Below are 26,699 nucleotides of genomic sequence, written 5' to 3' on the forward strand. Positions count from 1 at the left end.
CTTGGTCCAGTGGCCATTTCCCACTATTCCCGCATTGTATAACAGGTAGACGGATACATTTTTCAAAGGATAATTGTGACCTTGACAGAGTCGTCCATATTGAAAAGGAGTAGATTCTTGGTTCTTTACAGATAAAGAAACTAGAACAATATAAAATCCTTTTATTGAAATTATAGAACAAATATGGCAGTTAAAATAATACTTACAAACAATACTAATAACGGGAAATTAGCAGTACAAATAAATAAAACTAGATTATTAAAGAGTCTGTTTAGATAAAATTTTACTAAAAATTTCACCGGTTTCCTTGAGCAGCATATTCATAATCTCATTCGTAACTTCATTAATAACAAGCAATTCATCTTTATCGTAATTCGTCCACTGAGTTTCCTCCGCCTGAGATTCCATCACCAAAATTTCATCCACGTGGTCCCTTTTCTTACGACTCCATTTGATTATCGCGTTTTCGTGTCGCACCGGCTTCTCGTATCCGAACAACTCCTGAAGTTTTTTGTTCATGTGCTTCTCTAAACCGATTACATCCAACGGCCTTACAACCGCCAATCTGGCGTTCTTCTTCACCCGCAGCCAAGCGGGGCCTTCTTCTGTCTCGAACTGTTTGTAATGCTCTTTGGCGATTTCCTTGCACAGATCGAACACGAACTTATAACACTCCTTGGTGATATCCTTAGAAATGAGACTCAGGGTGTTTTCCGATATTGAAATGTTGTCCAAGTTGTTGGACAGATGGGCCTTGTGCAGGATTTTGGCGGAGTATTTCGCGATGTTTTCTATTTCTTCGCTGGTGGGGACTATCGTAATTGCGTTGGTGGCAGGGACGGATGACGGTGGGGTGTACGGCGGAGGCGGCTTGTTCGGTATCTCCCTGACGAATAGATACGGTAGTTGTTCTTTCTGTTGTTGTTCCGTTATTTGTTTGATCTGAAATAAATAATACAAGTTACAAATTGATCGCGGCAAATCAATTTCCGGACCCACCTCTTGTTCGATGGCCAGTTGTTTTCTTAATAATTCTTCGGCTTCCGTGCCGAATATACTCTTTGCCGTCATGTATTTATGCTCTTCCGTCGGAGACCCTTAAAACAAAAGTTTTTTTTTTTTTAAATATCCTAAGATAGAAAAACAATCAACAAAAATTTTCTTGACGCGTCTTATTTCTCCTGTCTGCAGGGAATTTTCCTTAATTTATTTTTATATAATACATAAAATTTTGTATTCATTGATACAATTTCATCATAAGTCTAATGTTTTTTCCCTTTTGAAACATTGACGGCAGTATTGATTGTACTTAAAATCATAATTTGCAATAAAGAATTATAATAGGTTTTTTTTCTGTGAAAGAGGTTTTAGAACTACCAACTTAATACAATCTAAGTCACAAATTAATAAAGAAAATTCCTAAAAACGTATCCATTTAAGAAAAAAAATTTTAGTTGCTTTTGCAACGGTCTCAATTTTTGATTAATCACTGGGGAGTATTTGTAAGAGTGAAAAGTCATTTTTGTTTTTTTTTCCAAGCAATTTTACGTACTACACAGCTTTCGTAAATGATTACAAGCCATATGACCAGTAAATTTGTTCGGAGTAATTTTATTTCTATCATATTGGCATTTAAATTTTGGTAAAACTAAAAATTATTAAAATTACACTTGAAAAAAAAAAATTGTTACCTTGACTTTTATAAGTAGAAATAGTGAAAGGGCTTATAATAAACCTAAAAAAAAATAAATGCATGAGCAGGGGCGGCGTAGGGTTAATTTGGGGGGTTGAAAAGTTATGAAAAATTGTATCATTGGGATTTCTGGCGAAAGTTGACGTCAAACAAAAAAGTATCCATTACAGAAGTTGTAGATCATGCAATAATCTATAACTTTTCTAGATATCACTTTTTAACATAACCTCAGAATTTCCGAGAAAAACGCGAAAAACAGTTTTTTTTCTGATTTTTCATTTTTTATTTCTCATTTCCACAAAAATAATTTAATTTTAACGAAACTGGGTGAAAGTATACCTTTCTGTGTCTTAAATAACCACAAATTTGTTTAGATAAAAAAATTAAGAAGTTTCCGATATATGCATTTTTTCCGATTTAAAACAGTTTTTCTTCAAAGAAAAATTCTACTTAGAAAAATCATCGTACAGAGTTCTGCCAGTGATAATTTTTTTCATTTTGACATACTTTTTGGTGAAATAAAAAAATCTGTGTCACAGTTCAAAAACATGCTCAAAAATGCAAAAAAAAATTAAAAATGACTTGCAACTATGAATTTTTCAGTAATTGTTGATAATTAGTTTAAATTTAAAAAAACAAAAACTGATTACAGCATTCAATTGTACGGAAAAAATACAAAAAAAAAAAAACTGTCATTGTTTGACCCAAAACTTTATTTTTGTGCAGTATTCTAAAAACATAAGTCGAATAGTGAATAAATAAAACAAATAATTTTTTTTATTACATTTTTTGCATTTTTGAGCATGTTTTTGAACTGTGATTACACATTTTTTTATTTCACCAAGAAGTATGTCAGTTTTTAAATGTTTCTAACAGTGACAGCTCGCCAGGTGACGCAAGTGACGCATCGCTTCACCTAAAATTTCCGTTTGGTTGTGCAATTTAAAATTATTTTTAATTTTATATAAATTTTATAATTTAGGTATAATTCTATATTGAAAATGTATCGTGTTTGTTTGTTTTATACGCAGAAATAAACGGAACAGTTGCATGGTGAACGCCTTCTAAAAAAAATTGCCTTTGTTGAGCGCAAATGTGAACCTCGTATGTACCATACAACGTATAGCATAAGCAAGTGACGCGGACGAATTCAGTTTGTATTCCACTTCACTTCGAAGCAAAAAAGATTTTTTAAATCGCGAGAGACCTGTGCCTTCTCTCGACGAGGAAAAAAGGGGGAAATCAAAAGACAAAGTGTACATTCGGAAGTTTCAGAATGAATGGTATTTGGAGTATAAGTGGTTGTGTGGAAGTGTTTATTTAAAAAAACTTTTCTGTATGCCGTGTTTAATTGGGTTTCTGTTTTTTTTTTTTAATTTAAATGAAAATCGTTCTCGCGAACGTCGGTTTTTCGGTAATATTGCAAATGCAACTAAAAATTTCCAGATTCTTTTAAAGGCGTTTGACCTTGAAAATTTAAAAATTTTCGCTTGCGGCGCTTTTTTTTCCTTTTTAGTCAATCAATGAATATGCTTCACTTATTCTTAATGTCACGAGCCGCCACTAGTTTCTAATTTAAACAAATTATCAACAATAACTGAAAAATTCATTGTGGCCAGTCATTTTTTACATTTTTTGCATTTTTGAGCATATTTTTGAATCGTGATTACACATTTTTTTATTTCACCGAAAAGTATATGTCAAAATGAAAAAAAATGATCACCGGCAGAACTCTGTACGATGATTTTTCTAAGTAGAATTTTTCTTTGAAGAAAAACTGTTTTAAATCGGAAAAATGCATATATCGGAAACCTCTTAATTTTTTTATCTAAAAAAATTTGTGGTTATTTAAGACACAGAAAACTATACTTTCACCAAGTTTCGTCAAAATTAAATTATTTTTGCGGATATGAGAAATAAAAAACAAAAAAGTTGAAAAAACCTGTTTTTCGCATTTTTCTCGGAAATTCCAATGATACAATTTTTCATAACTTTTCAAAATCAACCCTCCGCCGCCCCTGCTCACGCATTTATTTTTTTTTTTTCATTTATTATAAGCCCCTTTACCATTTCCACTTATAAAAGTCCAGGTAACAATTTTCTTTTGTTCCCCTCTAAATGAGTTATTTCGATCGGTCTAAACAATAAGACCAAGATTACGATTAAAAAAAAAAATATTCTGTTTCACTGGTGACTGGTGTAACTTTTCACGGCATTTTATTCAACTAATCGACGATCGGATTATCTCCAACGTAGACGCAACAGTTTGTCATTATGTGCGATGTTGGTTGCCTAAGCTCGGCAGTCGTGTGGCTTATAATCATTTATGAAGGCTTTCCAGAAATATATTCTTGCTACATAAACGACCACGTCTTACATAATTATTGCTAACACTGCCAAAATATCGAATTATTTTCAAAATAAATATAATTACAATTCATATAATAACATTACCCGTGAATTAATCGAGAACCATTTATATGTATCCCCATGAATGTTTTTTTCAAACTAGCCAAGAATTTTCATTAATTCTGACACCCTGTATATAAAAAATGGAACGAGAACCTTTTTTTTTAATAATCATCGACGCAAAGTAGCCAATTGGTGGAATCTGCTATAAATTCTCGAGAGACCAAAATTTGAATTTTGAGTAAACTCACCTAATTCGGGGGAATTCGTCGGAGACACCAAGTCGTACGTCGTGGTATAGAAATCCTGCAATTTGGGGCTCTTGTCGCCCCTCGAAGCCTGATTCGCGTCGGCCATTATTTCGGACACACGTTTTTTCACATCGACCGCCCCGCTTCTCGCCAACTTCTCTTCGGACGAGCCGCTCGTCGACCTCTCCGAAAACCGATTCTCCTCCCTTTCGCTGAGCGCGCCGGTCTGAGAACCCGTCGTGGACGAAGACAAGGAATCCAGCTCCTTCTCTTCGAAAGAATTGATGTCCTCTTTGCTTGGAAGGGTCGCGGAATTTTCGGGAACCGGAGTCGTACGCGATTTATCCGTGTCTTCGATCGCCGAAGGGACGGTATCGGAAACGTCTTCGATTTTTTCTTTTGCGAGGCGCTCGTCTGGCTTATCGGGTTCGACGAGAGACTTTTCCAAGGAAATTTCTTCGGAGGAAGGCGTTTCGGACGGAGATCCGCTATTGTGTTCTACGCCCTCTTTAGAATCTTCCGTAATTATTAATTCGATATCTTTAATGGACGATTTCTCAGTTACTGTTCCTTCCGATGTTGTCGTTGTATGACTGTCGCTTTCTGCGTCTGTTTCTTTGCGACTTTCTAAAACTGCCGAAATTTCCTCCGTTGAGATCGAACGTGACGACTTTTTCTCTATTTTCGATGTTACGTCTTGCAGCAAGTCTGTATCGGAAATCGTTTTATTGGAATTTTCACCGATTTCACTAGGAGCTCCTTGCTGTGAAATTTTCGCCAAAGCGTCTTTTGTTTCGGAAGACCCTTCGGTTTCAATTCGTTGTTCAGAAATAATTCCTGAATTGAGATCAATTTTTTCCCCGTTTAATACTACGTCTTCTTCGGCTTTGCTTTGAGTATCTATCCTGTCTTCCGTTATACGTGATTTTTCGCTGATAGGAATATTTTCCGACGTATCGATATCGAAACTGCTTCTATCTTCCGTTTCTTGAGCGGAAGAAACGTTATCGGTCGCTCGTACCTCAAGAGGTTGCAGATTTAAGAAAATACCTTCCGGTTCAACCGTACCGTTTGCATCTGAAGAAATTTTTGCTTCGCTTTCTAAAGGCGCGTCATCCCTAAAAGCAATAATACTGTGTTCGTCCCCTGACTGGCTCAACCTTGATAAAATTTCCTCGCTTTTACTCAGATTGTCCTTCGCTTTATCGACGATCTGGATGTCTTCGAACGCAGATCCGTCGGGAGATATATCATCGTCGGCATGACTTTCTAGACGGCTAAGTTCTTCGAGGATCTCCTTGGACGTGTTTAAGATATTTTTTCCTTCGACGTTCAAAGCGTCTTCTTCAACCACTTTATCGTATTTACCTTCTTTGGTTTCTTCAACCTCCGATTCCGGCGTTTCGGTATCGATTTTCTCTTCGGAGGATTTTGACCCGGACAATTCGGAACCTTTTTTTACTTCCTTATTTTCTATCAGTTTGGGATCTGTTTCTATCAAAGATTTTTCCCTCGAAGTTTTCGCCGTTTCGATAACGGAAATTTCTACCTCCGAGTCGGTCCTCTCGGATCTGACCGATTCGTCGGGCTCCAGATCCGCGTCCGACTTCAGCGACTGCTTAATACTGAGCGAAGATATGTCCTCCTGGATCTTGCTGAAGTTGTCGATCAACTCGTTTATGCTTTCGTCCATGTCCCCGGCGTTGACGATGTCCCGGAGCGACTCGATGTCGAAATCGGAGGCGTACTCAAATTCGTTTTTATTCGAACTACGCCGTGACGTCTCCGATTCCGGCCTGGTACTGGCGACGTGGACGACTGGAATGTTATCACTTATACTACCTACACTGTATTCACTAACGCTGTCGCTGGCCGGCTTCGTTTTCGTCGAGTAGTCCCTGGCGCTCTTGCAGAACCGTTCCAACGCTATCTGCGACATCGGGTAGATCTTGTGCTCGCTGAATTTCCTCTCGTCGCACCCCGTCAGGTTGAACCACAACTGATTGAGCTGCTTGCCTTTGAAGTGGTACTTTTCGGCGATGTCCGGGGCGTTACTAGGTATTTGGGAAATGATGGTGTTCGCGGTGGACTCCAATTCTGTTATCCGCTTTTCTTCTTCTAGTAGCTTTCTGTGCCATTGCAGCAGTTCCAGCGCGGCCCTCCTCCGTTTCTGCAGGGCCGCCTCCCGCAACAAGAGGGTCCTAGAAATACAACCGTGACATAACAATTATGTAAACCGTGTTTTTGGCAAAAGCCGACGATCGATTTAAGTTGGTGGTACGGGACGAGTTGTATATTATTCGTACGTAACGACAAACGTGATTGTCGTACGAGTAATAACAGTTCCCCACCGAATGGAGTGCTGACTAATTTTAAAACATGTATTTCCTCTGTAAAGGAAACTTCCTAACACAAAACAGACTTTTGGACGGGTTCCAACAGGATATCTAATATTAGGTAGTTTGTTTTTAATCATTTCTAATTCTCATAATAACAACCTTTACTACCATAATTAAAGAGTTATTTTTAAAACAGCTTTGTTGACAAACTTTCAAGCAGATAACCTGACGCTTACCTAACGAGAACTGTAAACATTGCGTACAATGCGTCAAGTCGAAAAATTGAACAAGAAAACATTATTTCTCCCTCAAACTAATAAGTTTTTTTGTCATAACAATTGCAATTTGTTCCCAATGTTCTTAATTTGAAAAAAATACAGTAATTTGGAAAATACCCCAGCAACTGGGGTGAAAATGCGCCTAGCTTTAAAAACATAAAAAAATCGCAAATAAATAAATGTAAAAACAATTAATAAATCATAAAAAAGCGAAGAAAAAAAGTACGAAAACAAAAAATAATCAATTTCGATACTCCTACAGACCTTTTCATTTGAGATATGGGAACGCCGCACGCCTCGCTGGGCAGTTTTATGGCCAGATCCGTCGATTCCGCCCTAGGCGCCCTGTCCTTCTGCACTGCCTCCTCGCCCGATATTTCAGACACCATGCTCACGATGGACTGGGCGTGCGATATCACGCTGTACGTTTCCTTCTCCTTCTCGCTGGAGCTCCTTCTTGAGAACGACGTCTCCGACCTTATCGACTCTGTATGGCTTTGAATGACCTACGCAACAAAGCGAGTACAAAACGAGGAATAAAAAATGCGTTTTTTCTTCGTTTATCTCGTAAACAATTATTCTATATATAGCTTTACCTTCAAAGGACCAGAGAGCCTACGCTCTCGCGGCGTATTCACTTTTATCTTCGAGAGCATCTTATCAGTCGATAATTGATGTTTTATTAAATTTCTCTGTTCTTTCAAAATTATTTTCCTCTCTATCGAAGCTGCCTTTTGCATTTGTTTCAGCCTAAATGAAACAAAAACATACTTTCAACGACGGTCCTCGCATAAACCAGTTTCCAAATTTTGAAAAAAAATCAAGATAGTTAAATTTAATTGGAACTAATTTTCTCTTAGGCTTGTAACGAGAAATTTTATTTTTATATTTCGACGAATATTATGGAACATGCAACTTTAAATTAAAATAAAAGAAGAAATCAGGGAAACTGAAATGGTACTTATATACTAATTACTCGAATAGGTCGTTAAGACTTAACGACTGATCGAAATCTAATTCCACCAAGGTAATAAACGGAGGTCACAAAAGCTTCATGTTTTGTGCCAAAAAAAATTTCAAATCACAGACCTCGGATAGAATATATGAATCTTGTCGGTTGATTAACGGTTAATTATGTCTATTTCTTTTTTTAAATTGTTATTTTAGTCAAATAAGTTATTTTAAAATCGTATTTGTGAGAAGTGAAGCAATTTTAAAATATTTTATAACAATTTTTTTAACAAAAATGTACTTCGATTACTCACAAACGTGACAGTTGCTAAACTTTGGCGGTACGCTTATTTAAAGCGGTTTCCTTCAATTTTAAAACTGCCCGTTCGGTTAAATATCTAAAACGCTGCAATTAAAAATTCTCGCACTTCGAAAACAAACGTTTGGTCGTGCACTCTTACTCATTTACCTGTTTTAAACACTTTACTGTTGATTCAGGAATTTATTTGATAAAGCAACGAGCGTCGTTTGTGTCCATCGTAGATTTTTTCACTTTGTAAATACATACACACCAACAACGAGACATAATAAGCAGTCTTGTGCTCAATATTTACGTTAGCCGTTAAAATACGTAATGATAACGTTATCAGTTACATAAAGATAAGATTTTTTTTTAATTAATAGTAACCACGTATTTGTAATAATCTTTAAAACTAATAAACACTGTCATTTCAGATTTTAGATAACAACGGTCTATAAATTATCCCGATTATATGTTTAATCACGAAAATAAGTTTGAAACGCGGCGTGATAAAATGATAATACTAATTTATTATATTTACCTTTGCATCTCATGTCTCTCTTTCTGGTGGTTCACTAAAATGCCCCTCTGTTTCTTTTTGATTAGAGACGCTTCGTGTAATTTTCCCGTCTCTCTCAAATGCCTGAAAGGCGTTAAAAATAACAAATCAATTTATTCACAACAGTTCGTAAAATAAAGTTAAAAAGGAAAGATCCAAAAACAAACATTAGGAATATAAAATTGTGTACTGCTTATCTAACACTGTTATACACTGGCTTAACAGGAAGTTAAAAATTATAATGCATTATTATTTATAATGAATGTAAAGTTGTTTACGTTTTGTTGAACTTTCAAACGGGAATAAATACATATTATTAAAAAATTAAAGAATAAAAAATAAATACTAAATTTTTAGTGATTTTCAAAATGTTGTAACGCCCTTTTCAAAAAGTCCACGGACTTCAGTAATTTTTTTTTGGCAATCCCACTTGTGTCCTCTTTAATTTGAACGGTTCAAGAGCTTTGTACGATGATTTGTCGCCGAGTTATCATCGATTAAAGCAAAAATGACCTTTTGGTTTTGCTAATTAATTACTCGGCAACTAATGATCGTACAGAAAATCTAAGCAGAGTTACGGAAACTTCAACGTATCCCCTATAAGACGTTCTTATCACTTTAAAAAAAAAAAAATTTTCGATGCAAGAAACATGATTTAAAAAAAAATAAAAAATTGCGAATTTAAGAATTTTCGCTAAACTTGAGATAACTTTACAAATAATGAATAGACCGAGGATTTTTTTCGTTTTTTTTTAAACTCAAAGTATCCCAAAAAAACCCTCAAGAGTTCAAACTGCTACGATTTTTTTTCATTGTGATCCGAATGGTTGAAACAGTCATTTTTGCTAAAAAATCACTTAAAAGACAATTTTGCATCGTTTATAAATTTTTTTAAATTGAAATTGTGTTTTTCGCAAAAATTCATATTTTTTTTCATCGAAACATGTTAAATATTAAAAAAAAACATGAAATTGAAAAAAAAAAATTTTGCTGGATTTTTTATGATTTCTTAAAGGATGATAAAATTTTTTGACTTTCAGATCAATTTTCAATTGCTTATTTTTTTTTATTACTTTTAAAACCACCTAAGAATTTAGGATTCTAATTTTTGCGACCAGTGTATAATTGTAAACAACAAAATAAATCGAAATAAGTTCAAGATGCAATTTTATAGACATTAAATGAAACTACTTACTTTCTTTGTATCTCCAGCCACGCCAATTCCCCCTTCGTTCTATCCAACAAGGCTTGTTCTCTGATTTTCAAGATCGTCTTTAAGTTTTCTAACCGAACGTCCTCGTCTTTAATAAGTTGTTCAAACTATGAAAAAATTATAAAAACTCTGTTATAAAGGAACAAATAAATTAACAGGACTTACCATTCTAAGTGTCATGCCGGCAAAATTATGCGACTGCACATTTTCGAAATTAGATAAATCGTTGTTGATATTCATATTTAAAAATTCTTCAGCGTTGTTTGTATCGTCCAGCTTGGAAACGGTGGTATCGACATTCAAACTGCTCGAATCGCCGTTAACCAGAAAACCCCTGGAGAAATTTATGGAAGACAGCTCGCTTTTGTCATCGGAAACGCCGTTTTCCTTCGCCTTAGTAGAGGGCGCAGGAGATTTCGTTACGATGGAAGTTTGAGTGTCTTGATTCTGGAGAATCTTGTTGGTTGGTGCGGCGGCATCGTTTTTCGATTTCAAAGAGTTAAAAGCCTAGAAAAAAATATTTTGTATACATCGGCCATCGCTATTTTAATTTTCTACTTTACCTTTTCTACCTCCGAGAACTGGCGCAGGGATTCGTTAAAGTCGTTTAAAAGGTGAATTTCCGCTTCAAATTTCAAGTGGATTTCATTTCTATTATTCTAAAACAAAACACAAATATACAGAAATATAAAACGATACTCAAACATCACAACACACCTGATCGTCAAATTCTGCGGACTGTAAAGAAATATTCTTCAACAGTCTGCTTTTGTCCACTTTCACTTTACTTTTTTCGTTGGCTACCAGCGACAGCGTTGGTTCTTTTAAAGGTGGTATACTATTTGCTGCAGCAACATCGGACCCCCTTCGGGTATTGATACTTTGTAGATTAGAATCGGATTTCGTCAACATTTCGCTAATAGTCGCAGACGGATGAAAATCTGAATAGAGAGACTTGTATTTATCGGACTTTTTTGAACTTCCAACACTGGTTAAGGGTTCGCTGTGTTCAGACTCTTCAAATTTATTTTCACCTCCTTGCATTTCCGTCTCAATCGATTTATCACTTGACGTCATTTTTCTATTCGTCAAACCATCACTTTCAATTGAAGTAACGCGAGATATACTTCTCCCGATACTATTATTCCTTACTGTAATATTTCTAGATCTTTCACTTTCTCCATTTATCTTAATATCCGTTGTAGTATTCTTGGAATGTCTTTCTGAACTTTTAGGAATGTTATTGGAATGTTTTTCAGAGTAAAGCATAATTTGCGGATCCATTAAATTTTGGTAATCTGCAATTTTTGAATCCACGGTTGTTTTATTTCGTGTTAAACTACTTCGGGGACTTATAGAACGACTACTCGATTGAAAATCTGACATATATTGATCGTTTTCATATATGGATCTCTTTGTGTGAGTATTTGTATCCACTACATCGTCAAAGTTTATGTGAACTGTTGACCCACCGTTTGTTACAGCTGGTGTCGCTTCTGTTCGTGATGCTTCCAAGTGAATAGTGTGTGTATCTTTATCCATATTGTGAGCCGTAAGCTTCAAGGAACTTAATCTTTCTGCGTCTAATCCAATACTACCATTTTGTTTAACGGATTCAGCGTCCTTTTTTATTGAAGTTCCACTCTCGCTAGAAATTTCAGGGATATTTTTTGATGTGTCAGATTCGCTCTCCGTTTCCGTATTTCTTGATATTGTTAAATTCTTGCCACTAAAATCCTTTGGGATGAGATCGAGGTTTTGAATACTTTTTTGATTCAAATTAAGGCATTTGTGAGATATGAACGATTTAAGATCTGATTTCTTACTAGATTTTGCACTGCGTTGCAAAATCTCTAAAATTTGTTTTTTGTTCCCGATATTCTGTGGAGTGTCTGGTTTAAAATTTTGTTGCGCTAAAGAACTTTGAACCCCGACATCTACGTATGTCATAGGGGAGTTTATGGTGTATTGTAATTTTCTTTTAACGGTGTTTATAAAATTTAAAGGACTAGAATCGTATTTTTTCTCTTGAAGCCAGGAGGGGAACTCCCGCTTTGGTTCACTGTTTGTTTGAGTTTCTTTTGTAAACTTTTTTAAATTATCAGACTTGGGTTTTATTAAATTATCGCTATTTGTCGTCTTTAAATTTGCACTAGCATTTATATTTAGACTGTTCTTATTCTGAGTATTTTTATATTCAAGTATGTTATTAATAGAAACATTTTTATTTAACTCATCTTCTAACGGCGACTTACCATTTGTCGTAAGTGATACTTCGGTATCTTTCGGCTCTAAAGAATTTCGTTTTCTTGATTCCACTTTTGTTCCTGTATTATCACTTACATTTTTAGTTATACGAAAACTACGAGATAAATTTATATTTGCTTCACCAATTTTCTCGTCCTCATTTAAATTGTTTATCTGCATTCGACTATTTAATTCATAGTCCTGTGGTGGAGGGTGCAATGTATTAGTATCTTTTGGAGTGTTAAATAAATTTTTAGGTTTTAATAATTTTGCCTCATTTTTAAGATCTAATTTTGGAGTTCCTATTTTTTTGCCGGTATTATTACCACTTAAAATTACTATTTTATTACAAGTCCCAGGTGAATTTTTACTTGATGTATTGTGTTCTTGAGTCGGAGGATATAATAAATTAGTATCTATAGGCCGTAAGTTCTCCAGTGGTATTTTGTTTACCCGTTCTACTGATTTTCCTTTTCTACCATGGTCATCTTTTAAACCTGGTGTATTTCTATTAACATAACCTTTTTCCCGTGATAAAGATCTGCTTCGCGGGATATCTTTTACTGGTCTTACCAAATCGATACGTTCATGTGATTTACATTTTTCCTTTTTAGCCTGCACATTTTTTGTAACTAATTCCAATGATTTTTTATGAAGCTCTTGAAGTTTTTGTTTCTGAAGTTCCACCTTCTTTTTTTGTTCATCCTGAATCTTCTGCTGCTCTAGGCGTTTCTCTCGTTGCTTCTTTATGTATTCACGGGCTTTATTCACATCGTAGTTTCTTGCTTTTCTCTCTTTATTTTCAGGTTTTATGTTTTGAAAACTTTCAGGTAAATTTGTTCTAGAGGAACTTGGTTTCGTTATATGCTGGGAATGTTTAGTATCATATGATTTGATAATTTGTACTTTATTCTGGGATTCTGTAATATTTTCTTTATCCAGATGGGAATGAACTGTAGTCTTATATTCTAATGAGGAATTAATTCCAGAGTCTATCAGATTCTGCAACTGTGCTTTTAATTCTTCAGTCTGTTTTCTAGTTTCCAATATCCTCTTACTAATATCTGACTTTTTTGAAGTGATATCCATTTTTAGTCAGTGCAATGTTGCAATGTTTGGTGTCACTAAATATATTAAAAAAAAGTACAAGTCGACATATCACATCACTAAAAACCTTTAAATTTTATTGCTCGAGTTACACATAAGACCAATTTAAACACTTTATACACATTTATTAGTTTTATCACAGAAATTCTACTAAAGCTATAAATACTTTTCTCTTTAACTTGAACCGTTAAAACATAAAACATAACCATAAAAAAAGAGACAAAAAAGAGTCAGGTTGGAAAAAAATTAACTGAACGTATCTCAACGAGTTTTAACGAACAAAAACGAATAAGTATGAATATATCCACTTTAAGGGTTTTTTGGCGAGCCAAACCACATCAAACCCGGTTAGCTCGAGTTTGATTGTGTTAAGAGTTTGAGTTAACATTTGACATAACTCCCAAAAATTCTTTTGGTTTGGATATCTAATCAATAATAAAATCGTAACCTATAATCTATGATAGTGCTCGTAGCTCAAGTTGTTTGATTATTTCTTATATACTATAGTTGTTATTCTTAATCTGAAATGCACATCCATGAAATAACGTTAATGTATAGATGGTTATTATATCAAAATGGGTTTACCTTGTTCACAAATATTATCTATTTCAATGTAAATGTATCGTCTAAAAGGAAGTTAATAAAGATCTATACAGTACAATATAGAAAATGCATATCTATACGATTAAAGTTATTTGGATCCTCGATTACTTATCCAAACCTCTAAAACTTATACCTATCCAAACCTCTAAAAAAACGAAGTAGTGACTAGGTACGATGGTACGAAACAGAAAATAAATAAACAAAGATAGAAATATTAACTTAATATCCAAACCAACCCACAAGACCGGTTTGATGGTTAGGCAAACTCTGCCAAACCGGGTTAACTACATTTCTCGCCAAAACGTCAAACCTCAACAAACTATAGTTAACCGGGTTAGCGGTTTTCTCGCCAAAAAATCCTTTTTTGTCTATGTATATACAGGGTGACATACGTAGATGGACAATTATGGCGTATTTATTTCTTAAAACTTTAGTCAAATCGATTTACTGGGTGATAGTTTTCTGCGGTTACCTTTCCCTCTTAACGGTCAAAACTTTTACAGTGGTCGTATTTTTTTTTAAAACTGGCAGCAACATTGAAACTATTATTAAAAATCAATCATGCCGTTTTTGTGATGTGTTTAAAAATTTTAAAATAAATAATGTAGGCTACTTTAAATTAGATAAATAAATCAATAAATAATCTATGTCGTTGTACAAGGAATACTAGCGACCCTAGCACTAAAAACTAAAAACTATAAATAATTTCTACATTTTCTACTATTACATTATCAAATTTTATCAATTTTCTCATGAGTTCGTGCTCCTTGTCTAGTCATTTAATTAATATCTAGGGACTTTACGTTATCTTTGCTTATGGTTTGTCTCAAGATTAAATGTTCTGTGTTCTATGGTCTCTCTGTGATTTATTTATTTTTATTACGTTCTACGTTTGTTCACACATACATGTAGATAATTTGTTTTCTGTGATTATGTTTGTATAGTAATAAAATTGTTCTAATTGTTATAAATAATGGAAGGTGTACATGAATCAGAATTATTGCAAGGCGGTAGTGAGTATAATTTAGGAACCCCAAGTCATTTAGGAGATAGTGCAGATGTTACTAGACGTAGAAGGTAGAGTTGAGGTTATGTCACCAGTATTTAATTGTTATTGATATATTACTTTACAGTTCAAACAGGTCTATAAAACGAAGAAAATTTGACGACGAATTAGTAGAATACAGCTTAGGAATGCCAGGCGTGTCGAACATAAAGGTAAGTGTTTTAAATTGTATGTTGAGAAAAGCAAAATTATGACAATTCTTTACAGAGTGGTAGGTCTCGCACACACTCTTCTCATTCAGACTTCTCAGTGGCTTCCCCCTCAACTCCTCCAGTAGTAAATCAACCCACAGCAATTCACTCCCATTCTGACCCTAAAAGGAAACATCTAGCTAAAAGTGTACCGGGCAGTTCAAAGCGCAGCAAAAAAGGACGACAAACAAGCCAGTTTGTAACTAAAGATTTAGGCCGGTGGAAACCAATAGACGACCTTGCCTTGATTATTGGTGTCCAGCAAACTAACGATTTACGTACTGTCCACTTGGGAACTAAATTTTCTTGTAAGTTCACAGTACAGGAATTGCAGCAGAGATGGTACGCTCTTTTGTATGATCAGGCCGTGTCAAGGGTAGCAGTGTCTGCAATGAGAAATCTGCACCCAGATATTATAGCTGCGGTTCAGGATAGGGCACTATGGAGCCAACAGGAGGAGAAGATACTGAGTACCATAAAATCCGTAAATAACTGTTTATTAATTTCAATTTATTTGTGTTGTTTTCTGCTGTTTTTTTGTTTTAGAATACGAACCCTCCTCCTACAGTGGAGACTTTCGCGGATATTCTGTCGCAACATGCTGATATTTTCTATACTGGTCGTACGGCAGTGTCTCTGTTTCGTCATTGGCAAACATTACGCATGTATCATTTGTTACCCGACCAAGTTCTGGGTCCTCTACCGACATCGGGACGGGCCATAATGACATTCAACGATGCCGAAGAGCTGGTACAGGACTCGGAATTAACCGAACCTCCAGACGAGTCACTCGACAAGGAGCTAAAACTTCAACAGAGAAGAAACGTGAAGGAGATAAGGCAGCTGGAGAACGAAGTGGGTAGATGGAACGTTCTCGTCGATAGCGTGACGGGTGTTTGCCCCGGCGAATTGGACAGCCAAACCCTTGCAGTTCTGAGAGGCAGGATGGTCAGGTATTTGATGAGGAGCCGAGAAATCAGTATTGGAAGGTCCGGGAAGGGGCATATGGTCGATATCGATTTGTCTTTAGAAGGTCCCGCTCATAAGATATCGCGACGACAGGCGACGTTGAGGTAATTAAGTGATAATTTTAGGAAACGTGTTACCAAATTGTGGCGAACCATTTGTTGCAGGTTGAGGAATACTGGGGAATTTTATTTGTCCTCGGAAGGTAAGAGACCGATATTTGTGGACGGTCGACCGATAACTGCTGGCAATAAGGTACGTTTATACGACAACGCTGTAGTGGAGATCTCGTGTTTAAGGTTCATTTTTTCTGTCAATCACGACCTCATTAGGGCAATCCATAATGAATCGGTTAGGTACAATTTACCCCCTTAAGTTGTTTTTCGTGATTTCTTAAAAGAGAAGAGTTTTTTTGATAAATAGTTCTTTAGTTGAATGTTTCTTCTTGATTTATGTTTGTATGTAGGTGAATAAAATATTTTGAAACAGTCTTTGTTTTTTTGTGTTCTAAACGTCAATAAATTTTTAAAAGTTGTGGTATATACAGGGCGATCCCAAATAAAGTATAAAATGTTAAATACGGTTGAAAAATCTTGCCAACAGCATTTCTGGTTCCAATCAACGGTTTTCGAGAAAAAACATTTAATCAGTTAAAATTTACATATTTCATAAAATTATTTTTGTACGATATTTGTATAGTTCAAAATCTGTGCGTCCACATCTTTAATTACTTCAATTAATTTGGAAAAACTTATTTAATTAAATAACGATAATAATTTACCAGTTTCTGGGAAACAATTAATGTCAATTTTTAATATCAAGTTAATTCGTTGGAAGAGTCCAAACAGAGAAAAGTACGTTTAATTCTGCATCTTATTGTCCGGGAAAATACGGAAAATATGAACAAACTTTTTACTCAGATTTTTTTTACGGAAAAGTATATGTTTAAGGTTACAAAATACATATCGCACACGGTACAACCAACGACATACAGCCTTTTGAGATATACACATATTTGTATGATTTCTCGCGTTTTTTTACCAAAAATTGCTATGAAAATTCTCAAAAAATTTAAATGCCGTCAAAGATGACACCGTATCTAATTTGGGCTGCAGAATATGCTGATGTAGTCCGTTTTTTTTGTAAGTTGCTTTCCTGAGGAAAAAAATAGAATATCTCGAAAATTACGCGAGCTAGAGAGAAATTCATTTTAGTTTTGGATTTGCCGGTACCGTTATAGTCTAAAGTAATTTTTTCAGATTTTTCCAAGCCCCTAAAATTTTTTGTTCGAAAAACGCGAAAAATCATATTTATGTATGTCTATATCTCAAACCGCTGTATGTTGCCGGTGGTTGTGTGTGTGATACATGTTTTCTGACTTCAAAACCTACACTTCTCTACAAAAAATCTCGGTAAAAAAGTTCGCTTATTCCGTTTTTTTGTCTAACTTTCCGGGATTATCAGGGTTTCAGTTTTAACGATTTTTTTTTTCATGCAGCAAAAAAATATTCCAAAATCGAGAAAATCGCTTAACTTTAAAAAACCTTATGCAAAATGTTAATTTAAAAAATTAAAAATTAACCTAGTGAAATTTACAAAAATTTTTCGAGTTGAAATTTGAGCTTTTGGGCATCAACTGTGCCGGGCCTTAAACTAGGAAGTTGCAAAAATTAGTCTGGGTGTTTTTACGATGAATTTTCAAAAATTGTCAAGATACACCAGGAAAATTAGCAAAAATAGAAACTCGAAAAAAAGTCCTATCCGCGGGATTATTGTAAAATTGTTTAATGCTAATTTTATTAGCTAACTTTTCTATTTAAACAAATAAGTGAGGAAAACAGTTTTTTTACTTTGCAGGGAAAACCATCAACTTTAGCGAAAAGTGCCTCTCAGGCAGCTTATAGGGAGTAAAATTATCTACAAAATGAGACTTGTTAAATTAAAATCGGTTAATAAACAAAAAAGTTATTGCAAAAAAACAAGAAAAGTGCCCATTTTTTAATTTGTTTATAACTATCGCTTTTATCGTTAAAATTTTATAAATCCTATGACAAGTTGAGGGTTTTGTCATACTTTAAAAGTGTGCCAAAAGAGGGTGCTGTAAGTGCAATAGTTTTAGCACAATTCAATTTGTTTATAACGGAGGCTCCAAAAGTTATGAACCTTTTAAGCGTCATTGTAATCTTAAAGATGTAATTAAGCGATCTATTAAAAAATATCACCGTTTCTTTGACATTAACATTCTCAAATTGTGCATTAAAAATTCGTGCGTTTTTCGCTTATAAACAATTTGAATAAAATTGTTGCTATTTATGCTACCTGGCAAAACAATACAAATTTAAAAAAACACCCTCTACGACCGAATTTACAAAAATGTCACAAAAATTGTTACACGAAATATTAAAATTTCGATTTCAGAATTGTTTTACTATTATTAAATAAATAAATGAAGCTATCAGTTATGACAGATTATCAATTTTCAATTCGATCGGCCAACTGGTTTTTTTTATTTTCCACAACCAGAAAGAGTACAAATTCCTAGTTATTTATTAGAAAAAAAAACGTAACTAATATAATAAATATAAATATGTAGTAATCGTTTCAAATATTTAAAAATCCCGCGCGATTCTTATTCGAATAAGAAGAAGAAGATGAGGAGATCTGGAGTAAAGTGTTCTTATCTTAGGCTATGGTGTTCTGTGATGGTTAGTTAGGAAAAAAAGAGGTTATGTGATGTTATGTGCGAAAAAGAAGTGTTTAGATTTGTCTTTATGAAAAAATTAAAGTTTTATAGAAAAATATAGTGTGCCTGAAACAGCCACCCAGATAGAGCTCCCTACAAATAAATAATATAATGGTTATTCAAATGTGCTGCAACCAACCATTACACATCGCTCAGCGCACCTGGTAAATTCTGTGTAGGCGTTTTGGATTTCTTGAATTGTATCATTTATTCTTCGTTTCAATTCAAATAAATGGTTATTCCACGGGAACCCATAGACTTTCTGCTTGAGATAACCTCGTAAATAAAAGTCCATTAGAGTTAACTCAGGACTTCTAGGAGGCCAAGGAATTGGGCCACTTCGCCCAATTCACCGCCCAGCCAACGGCAAAGTGAAAATTACAATAAATAATTTGATAATTTATTTCAGCTGGATATTTAATAAAATTGCACCTATTCCAATATAAAGTACTTAACAAATTTAAGTAATACACATATCGACTATATATTGCACTTCTGTCCTTTGCATCGGCCCCAACAAGCTTTATTTTCGCAGTAACAAACAAATTTACAACGTTGAACTAAAAATCTTACGACTTCATTACTTTTCTACCGTTTCGATATTCTCGGAATTGCTCTGACCGAACTGTTGCAGATTATCCACTTCCATTTGGTTAGGATCGACGGGATACTGTTGATTTGGATTGTCGGCGTACTGCTGATCGCCGTCTTCCACGTACTGCTCGTACTGTTGGTTAGGATCGTATTCTTGGGGCACCGTGTACTGTTGGTTAGGATCGTATTGTTGATTCGGATCATACTGCTGATTAGGATCGTACTGACTGACGTCATACTGTTGACTGGGATCGTACTGCTGGCCGGGACTGTATTCTTGGTTTGCACCGTAGACCTGATTAACGTCGAACTGCGAGTTGGGATCGTACTCTTGATGTGTGTACTGTTGATCTAACTGATCGCCGTACTGTTGATCGTCTTCTGCGAATTTCTGCTTAATCGGTTCACTCTGTTGCTTATCTTCGGGATCGGCCTGTTCTTTTGGTTCCTGCTGATTCTTCTCTTTGGATTCCGAGGGATATTCGTCTTTCGCTTCCGGTTTCGGAATGTTAGCCAGTCGTTCTTTAGATGCAGAAGACGGCAGCTTAGTTTTGGATTTGGCGCCTTGTTGAGTTTGCTGATGCGGCGGCAACGCCGAGTTCTGGAATTTGTCCCTGCTGCTTTGCCTCGACGGTATCTTCGGCTTAGACGATCCGGTGCTGCTTTTACGGCTTGAAACTTCAGGTTGTACTTTGGCGTTTTGAGGTGATCTATTTCTTTGACTGTTTGTTGCAGTATGTTCCTCATCTGTCGGAACAAGATTCGTTAAAATCGTCTTAAAATTACGCGATACTTAAGTATGACGACAGTAAGACTAAAATACTTAGTACTAACGATTGTTGTGGCAGAAATTGATCAAAAATATAACGTGCATGCTTTCTTAGCTACTACTACTACGACTTGAAAAAAAAAAAAGAATATATAAATTCAAAATTATGTATTTTTTATCGTTTGTACCTTTGGCTTTGGACGTAGACATTTGTGACTGAATAAACCTACTGTTTAAAAATTCTAGGCTAGTTTGTAGCTCCCGTATTTCCTCCCTATAAACACAACATAAACAATTAAAATGTATCCACCTAGTACACTAATGCAAACAATTAAAGGGTCAAAAGAATTTCCGAAATTTTTCCGTGATTTTTGACAGACTGTATTTAAGTGAAAAATGGTCGTATCGAGAATTAAAAAAAAGCATTTTGAAGCTCTAAGATTCTAGTTTTTAGATCTTTCAGTCGAAAATTTTTAGGCGCTACGGTTATCATGCAATTCTAATAGCGCGACAAAAAATTTTTGCAAATTTTATTTTTTTTCCGAATTCACGGACTTGGAAAAATTTTTTTCAGAAAAGCCATATAGCTTGTTTATTCAGCTTTAATTTCCTTTTTTAAAATTTCGATACCACCATTATTCATTGAAATATCGGTCTTTTAATGGAAAAGGATCATTTTGTCTTCAATCTTCGATATCTTGGCGACAAATGATCGTACAGGGAATTGAAGAGCAGTTTCGAATGTTTTTTGAAAAATTTTCGAAATTTTTTTTCAGAAAAAAATTGGTAGTTTTGAAGAAAAATTGTTTTTTAAATGATTACAGACTGCACAAAAGTTAATTACAAATTTCTCTCAAAAAACGGTATAAATCGGGATCGAAATCTGGTTTGGGTCAACTTAAATTTTAATTTAATTCAAAATTGAAGAACAGAAGCATACAGAGAGACAGAAAAGCCGAATCGTACTGGAAACAATTGGATTTTGTTTTCTTCAATATCTGGAAGGTTTTCCAAAAAAAAAAAAAATTCGAAAATTTTTTGAAAATTTTTCAAAAAATATTTTTTTTTTCATCAATTTAAAAGTTATTTGCGGTAAAAATGTGAGAAAACCTCAAAAAAATTTTTTTGTTATTTTAAAAAAGGAAATTAAAGCTGAATAAACAAGCTATCTGGGTCCATGCAATGGCTTAGCTGAGAAAAATTTTTCCAAGCCCGTAAACTCGGAAAAAAAAATAAAAAAAATTTGTAAAATTTTTTTGTCACGCTATTTCTTAGAATTGCATGATAATCGTAGCTCCTAAAAATTTTCGACTGAAAGATCTAAAAACTAGAATCTTAGAGCTTCCAAATGCTTTTTTTTAATTCTCGATACGACCATTTTTCACTTAAATACAGTCTTGTCAAAAATCACGGAAAAATTTCGGAAATTCTTTTGATTTGTTTGGATTAGTGTAGTAGTGGCTATTATCTTTTAATTCTCGATTAACCACAAAGTCACTACCGATTCTAAAAAGTAGTCGATTCGATTTTTAGAAACTAGCGAAAGAAAGTTTCGTAAATACGTGCAATACAAGTGTGACATAACTAGTATACAGGGTGTCCCAGAAATAAGCGCCAAAGTTTCAACCGTACATTCGACATATTCAAAAGCAACAACTTTAGTCTAATTATTCTAATTTGTTACATGTTTGGCAGTATTTTTTACTTCGTTAAAATAACACTAACACGCCGCCTACGGATCTAAGAAATAGCTAAGCGCGAGAATGTTTTATCAACTGATTCACTATTTTAAAGGTGCCCTTTTGGAGGATGTTGCAAATAATCCTGGAAGTAGCTGTCGTAGCCAGCATAAAGTCCCAAGAAGTTCAGTTTGGACTATTTTAAAAGAACCCCGTACGGTGAATTAATGGTGCAGTTGCATGGCCTGCTCGTTTGCCAGATTTGAATCCATGCAACTTTATAGTTTTGGTTATTTTTCGCTGAACTAGATTATAGCAAATTTTATTATTAATCAATTGTGACAAAATTAATTCCGCATATTTTTGTTTACTATTCAAAATCTAATCGTTTCGATTTATGCTTTCGAAAAAAATTGTTAGACAAAAATTGTTGTTTTTGACGAGTTAAAATCCCAGAACTTATTTCAGGACATTTTATCATATACATAAAAAAAATTAGCTCATTACTTTCGCTTGTTATCGATCGTATAGAAGGAACCGATACTGTTACTAGTTTTATTCCACATTTACCGTTACTATGTTCTTTTTTAAGTGACTGACCTTGCGAGGTTTGGGGACCACTTTAACACTGATATCAACTTTAATGGGCTCCTTGCGTTTGGTTGGTCGGACTGACTGCGAATCGGACTCGCTTTTGGGATTTGCCTGGTCCGTCCCTACCAAACACAAGTCACATATTAGACATTTAAAACTGATACATACAACAACTACAACTACAATTTATTACCCTACTAGTTCAGGAGACGCATCTCTGATTGTACGCGGGAGCGCAAATGACCCCATCTGTCGTGCTGACCCGCTATATTGCAGATGCTTGTTGCACAACTGCCACCCGCAGAGGGCGAAGATATGTTTTAATTGCCAGTGTTGCGAGAAACAACTACTCCGAGGGCTATACGCCCCTACCGGCATTGAATTATACGGAGACAAAACAGCTGGATCGTTCGTCGGTTGTCTCACCTATGACACACTGATGAGGACCAATAAGTCCGAAACCGGTCTGTGCATCGTGGGTTCGACTGACGAACGATCCTAGCTGTTGCACTAGGTGTTGCGAGTATAATTCAATGCCAGTAGGGGAGTATAGACCTCAGAGTAGTTGTTTCTCGCAACACTGGCAATTAAGACACATCTTTGAGTTTTAAAAAAGTGGACAAACATTTGGGCATCGTTCGGATAAATGTAAATGATTTCCGTTCAATTTGAAATAAATGTGATAACCTCCCTACGTGCTCTTCGAATTCAAACATCGTAGTTGAAAAAGCGGAAAGATCCGCGACAGTTTAGATTCGAAATTTTCCTGGTTCACTTTCGGAATATCTCCTGAATCTAGTATATTTTCCAAAAGCGAACACTTCTTACTTGTGTCTGACGCTCGCATCTTCTAGTTTCCGAGTGAGGACGTGGCAGTCCGTCGACAGTTTGTCCATGAGTTGATTTTGGGAGTAGATCATGGTCTCGAGCTCGGCTACCGTGGCCGCTGCAACACATGAAGAATTATTTCTCGATGACGCCCTCCAAAATCAACTCATGGTAAATAGCCACATTCTAGCACACAAACACATTGACGTAAGTAAGAGCTGAACTTTTTTTATTCGTACTCTCGCTCGTTTGCAAACGTTTTTCCTATCTACGCTCTAGTGGCGTTTTTTGAAACAAAATGGACGTATCAAAGTATTTTTTTTTCCCGACTGATCTTTATTTAATAATGAAAATGCTCGAAAGTGACGTACGTAGCATGCGGGACCCTTACCGTGTTTGTTCTCCATGTCGTGTATCATGGAACTTAGCTCTTTCTCACGATCCTCTTTCTTCGGGGCGGGCGGAGGCAGTGCGACAATCTCACCTCCCCTGGGGGTCTTGCTTCGCTCGTCTGTTATAGCTGCGTTTAAATTTATCTGCAAAGAAAAAACGGAAATCATTTTACAAGCAAGATTCTACGACAAGTTAAAATTCCACTTATTTTTATTCCTAACGAGCGTACTCACTTCTTTTTCTAACGAGGCCACGTGTTCGGTGAGCCTGATGTTTTCTCTGCGGCTGTGGATCAGGTCCACGTCGGCTCTGTCCAGCCTTTGCCTCAGCGATTGGATTTCCACCTGCAGACGAGCTATCTCTTGCTTCAGTTGTCGTTCGCTCCTCTCGTTGGCCATCTGGAGGGTGGATATTTGCTGTTCCAGGGCACTTTTCTCCGCCCCACTGACACCGATGTCGGTTTGCAGGGTAACTATCAAACAAGGTGCGGATGAGATACGAAAACGAAACAAACAATTCAATATTACACGCGGTATATTTCTTTTATATCTAAAAGACCGCACGTGGTTTAATTTGGAATAAGGATAAACCCTAAGGACTGCCTAGCCAGGTGACTTGGCCGGCGGATTTCGATCTGCCGAGGCGAGCATCACGGACGCAGGCTGGAATTTGGATGGGTGACCTAAGGCAGGCTCGGGGACGTGGCTGTGGCAGCATCACGGACTCAAGCTGGAATTTGGATGGGTGACCTAAGGCAGGCTCGGGGACGTGGCTGTGGCAGCCTACCAGAGACCTGGGTTGCCCAAAATTTTCCCCAGCTCCTTCTTCTGCACATCAATGGTCGAAATCGGCGTACGTTGCGTTTATAAATATTACTCTGAAATACTTACTTATTTTGTTCTGCATGTCCTTCTTCAACTCGTCGATCAGGGCTTGCTTCTGGGTGACTTCCCTGCGCAAATCCGCATTTTCCCTTCTCTGTTTATCCAGCTCTAGCTGCATCTTATTGGTGGTTTCCCACTGAACCCCTAGTTCCGCGGTTAGTTGTTCTATCTGTTGGGTGTATCGTCTCTCGACGGCGGCTCGTTCGTCTGCCACTCTTCGTCCCTGAAAGGCAACGGGATCGTATCGAAGGGAGAAATATATCGGTACTCTGTATATAAATTACCTGTTCGGCTATTGCGTCCCTTAATTTTAAATGTTGCCGTTCCAATTCGTCCTTTAATCTCCTGATTTCAGATTCAGCTGCGTTCTTTTCATACTGAGCCTGTTCGGCGACATCCAAACTCCGTTTTACCTTGTCGCACGTGTCGTTTTCCTTGTCGCGTAGAACAGCCAAGGCATTTTGTAGCTTGGTTACGTTTTCCTGCAGGGTGTCCTTCTCTCTACAATTTTGTCAGAAAATGTGCATTGCATTACGTAATTAATATTTGTAGTGTCCTACCTTTGAAGGAGATCTATTTGCTTTTTGTACGATTCGTATCCTACGCTCTCCAAGATGGTGCCGTCATTAATTTTCCTCTTATAGCTGTCGTTTTCGTCTAAAGCTTTCTTGAGGTCGATACGAGATTGAGTGAGCTGAGCCTCTAATTCGGAAATCCTGGATTCGAAGACTATGGAGGGGCCTTCAATGATTCTAGACTTCTTCGTCTTTTTCGGTGATTTTAATAACTGCAAAATAATATTCAGTGACCAAATTGCTAACAGGAAAAAATTCTGACGACTTACATTTTTATTTTCGATTTCAGTTTCGGTCTCAGTTTCAGTTTCCAAATGATCAAAAACCGATTTTATCAGTTTGGATTTTTGTTTTTCGTGTAAATTCTCGTTCTCGCTGATAACGTCTTTTACCTTGCTTAAGAGCGAAGACAGTTCGTCCTGTAAAAAAGAAGTAGGTTAGGAATATTACTTGTTTGCATAAAAATTGTTAAATATCTACCCTACAAAACCTGGATTCTTTTTCTAGTTGTTCAATGTATTCCTCTTGCCTCTCTATAAATGACATCAATTCGGGTGGTGCGGAATTATGTTCCGACTTTGAAGGTTCGCTGAAAATAACAAAATACCGTCTGTATAATTTTCTTTTGAAACTACAAATGTTCTTGTAAATAAAAATTATTTCACGATGGCGAAAATGCAGGCTGGATATATTTCGGAAAATCATAAGTGCCATGGAATGTCTAAACGATATACGTATTTTGTTAGTTTATACTTACGGCAGCGGCTTTTCTGTTTCTGTCGACAGCACATTGTAGGGGGTTCTCAGTGGAGGATAATAGTGATACTTCCTGGACGTAACGGGGGTGTAATGGTAGTAATTCCTCCCTGGCCTCGAATTTCGGCTTCCCGCACTGATGAGGGACTGGTTGTCCGTTTCCTCGCCCGCGCTATCCAGCTCCCTCAGAGGTCTCTTGATGGGAGCGTAACTTTCGGCCAGCAGGATTCTCAACCGACCCACCGCCTCTCGGTAAGCGGTGTCGGCGTAGTCCGGCCTTTTTCTCCAGTCCATTTTCGGCAGGGCAGATTTTCTGAAAACGGAGACTCGCCAAAGTGACCCAAATTTACGATTTTATTGCAACATTTCTCTGGTTTTACTGCATTGCAACTCTGGCAACCCTAATAGAGCTGTAGGTAACCATTTTAAAATTCTAGGAATACTTGCTTATAAATTTATCCGATCGTGTGTATCTGAAATAACCTACTACAGGTACAGGTGAACTAACACGACTACATTTATTCATTTTATTCCATTTGTTTGTATCCTTAGGTTGAGTTGGGTTCGTACGATACACATTGGTAGAATCAATAAGATTTTGCTGCATGCGATTAGGTACTTATACTATTAATTAACCAGGTTTTAATACCAAAGACAGCGATTTTTTAAGATTTGTTAACGGCGATAGGTAGACATCGGAGCAGAATAAA

At 36.1% G+C, this 26,699-nt stretch overlaps 3 protein-coding genes across 4 annotated transcripts; 1 reads left to right on the plus strand and 2 right to left on the minus strand.

Annotated features, from left to right (window-relative positions):
- Positions 1 to 144: 144 nt before the first annotated feature.
- Positions 145 to 13,514, minus strand: LOC108903774 (centrosome-associated protein 350). Its single transcript, XM_023454383.1, has 11 exons — positions 12,152 to 13,514; positions 10,712 to 12,082; positions 10,558 to 10,653; positions 10,160 to 10,501; positions 9,977 to 10,101; positions 8,764 to 8,865; positions 7,567 to 7,720; positions 7,235 to 7,476; positions 4,354 to 6,554; positions 1,000 to 1,097; positions 145 to 942 (listed from the first exon to the last, which is right to left on the minus strand). The coding sequence occupies exons 1-11, from the start codon at positions 13,328 to 13,330 to the stop codon at positions 259 to 261; spliced, it is 6,594 nt and encodes a 2,197-aa protein (XP_023310151.1). The 5' UTR covers positions 13,331 to 13,514; the 3' UTR covers positions 145 to 258.
- Positions 13,515 to 14,844: 1,330 nt separating this feature from the next.
- On the plus strand, positions 14,845 to 16,662 carry LOC108903782 (microspherule protein 1). Its single transcript, XM_018706076.1, has 5 exons — positions 14,845 to 15,028; positions 15,085 to 15,169; positions 15,225 to 15,692; positions 15,755 to 16,281; positions 16,342 to 16,662. Exons 1-5 carry the CDS (start codon positions 14,925 to 14,927, stop codon positions 16,547 to 16,549), a joined length of 1,392 nt encoding a protein of 463 aa, XP_018561592.1. The 5' UTR covers positions 14,845 to 14,924; the 3' UTR covers positions 16,550 to 16,662.
- Positions 16,663 to 19,317: 2,655 nt separating this feature from the next.
- Positions 19,318 to 26,296, minus strand: LOC108903785 (serologically defined colon cancer antigen 8 homolog). Of its 2 annotated transcripts, XM_018706082.1 has the most exons (11): positions 25,991 to 26,296; positions 25,714 to 25,822; positions 25,503 to 25,652; positions 25,219 to 25,445; positions 24,943 to 25,159; positions 24,665 to 24,881; positions 24,008 to 24,246; positions 23,773 to 23,917; positions 23,382 to 23,499; positions 20,469 to 20,554; positions 19,318 to 20,258 (listed from the first exon to the last, which is right to left on the minus strand). In XM_018706082.1, the coding sequence occupies exons 1-11, from the start codon at positions 26,281 to 26,283 to the stop codon at positions 19,498 to 19,500; spliced, it is 2,562 nt and encodes an 853-aa protein (XP_018561598.1). In that variant the 5' UTR covers positions 26,284 to 26,296; the 3' UTR covers positions 19,318 to 19,497. The 2 variants fall into 2 exon arrangements, with proteins under 2 accessions (XP_018561598.1, XP_018561597.1); XM_018706081.1 differs by lacking the exons at positions 20,469 to 20,554; positions 23,382 to 23,499.
- Between the last annotated feature and the right edge of the window lie 403 nt (positions 26,297 to 26,699).

Source organism: Anoplophora glabripennis, unplaced genomic scaffold (genome assembly GCF_000390285.2).
Source record: "Anoplophora glabripennis isolate ALB-LARVAE unplaced genomic scaffold, Agla_2.0 scaffold134, whole genome shotgun sequence".
Lineage (NCBI taxonomy): Eukaryota > Metazoa > Arthropoda > Insecta > Coleoptera > Cerambycidae > Anoplophora > Anoplophora glabripennis.

Bases quoted from the DNA above. Each gene is read 5' to 3' on its own strand.
- LOC108903774 (XM_023454383.1), bottom strand. From the start codon at position 13,330: ATGGATATCACTTCAAAAAAGTCAGATATTAGTAAGAGGATATTGGAA. The intron at 10,654-10,711 runs GTGTGTTGTGAT...GTTTTGTTTTAG, and splicing joins CCGCAGAATTTGACGATCAG to AATAATAGAAATGAAATCCA. The intron at 7,477-7,566 runs GTAAAGCTATAT...TTTGTTGCGTAG, and splicing joins GGCTCTCTGGTCCTTTGAAG to GTCATTCAAAGCCATACAGA.
- LOC108903782 (XM_018706076.1), top strand. From the start codon at position 14,925: ATGGAAGGTGTACATGAATCAGAATTATTGCAAGGCGGTAGTGAGTAT. The intron at 15,029-15,084 runs GTAGAGTTGAGG...ATTACTTTACAG, and splicing joins GATGTTACTAGACGTAGAAG to TTCAAACAGGTCTATAAAAC. The intron at 15,170-15,224 runs GTAAGTGTTTTA...AATTCTTTACAG, and splicing joins CAGGCGTGTCGAACATAAAG to AGTGGTAGGTCTCGCACACA.
- LOC108903785 (XM_018706082.1), bottom strand. From the start codon at position 26,283: ATGGACTGGAGAAAAAGGCCGGACTACGCCGACACCGCTTACCGAGAG. The intron at 25,160-25,218 runs GTAGGACACTAC...ACAAAATTGTAG, and splicing joins CAAATAGATCTCCTTCAAAG to AGAGAAGGACACCCTGCAGG. The intron at 24,247-24,664 runs GTAAGTATTTCA...CTTGTTTGATAG, and splicing joins GGACATGCAGAACAAAATAA to TTACCCTGCAAACCGACATC.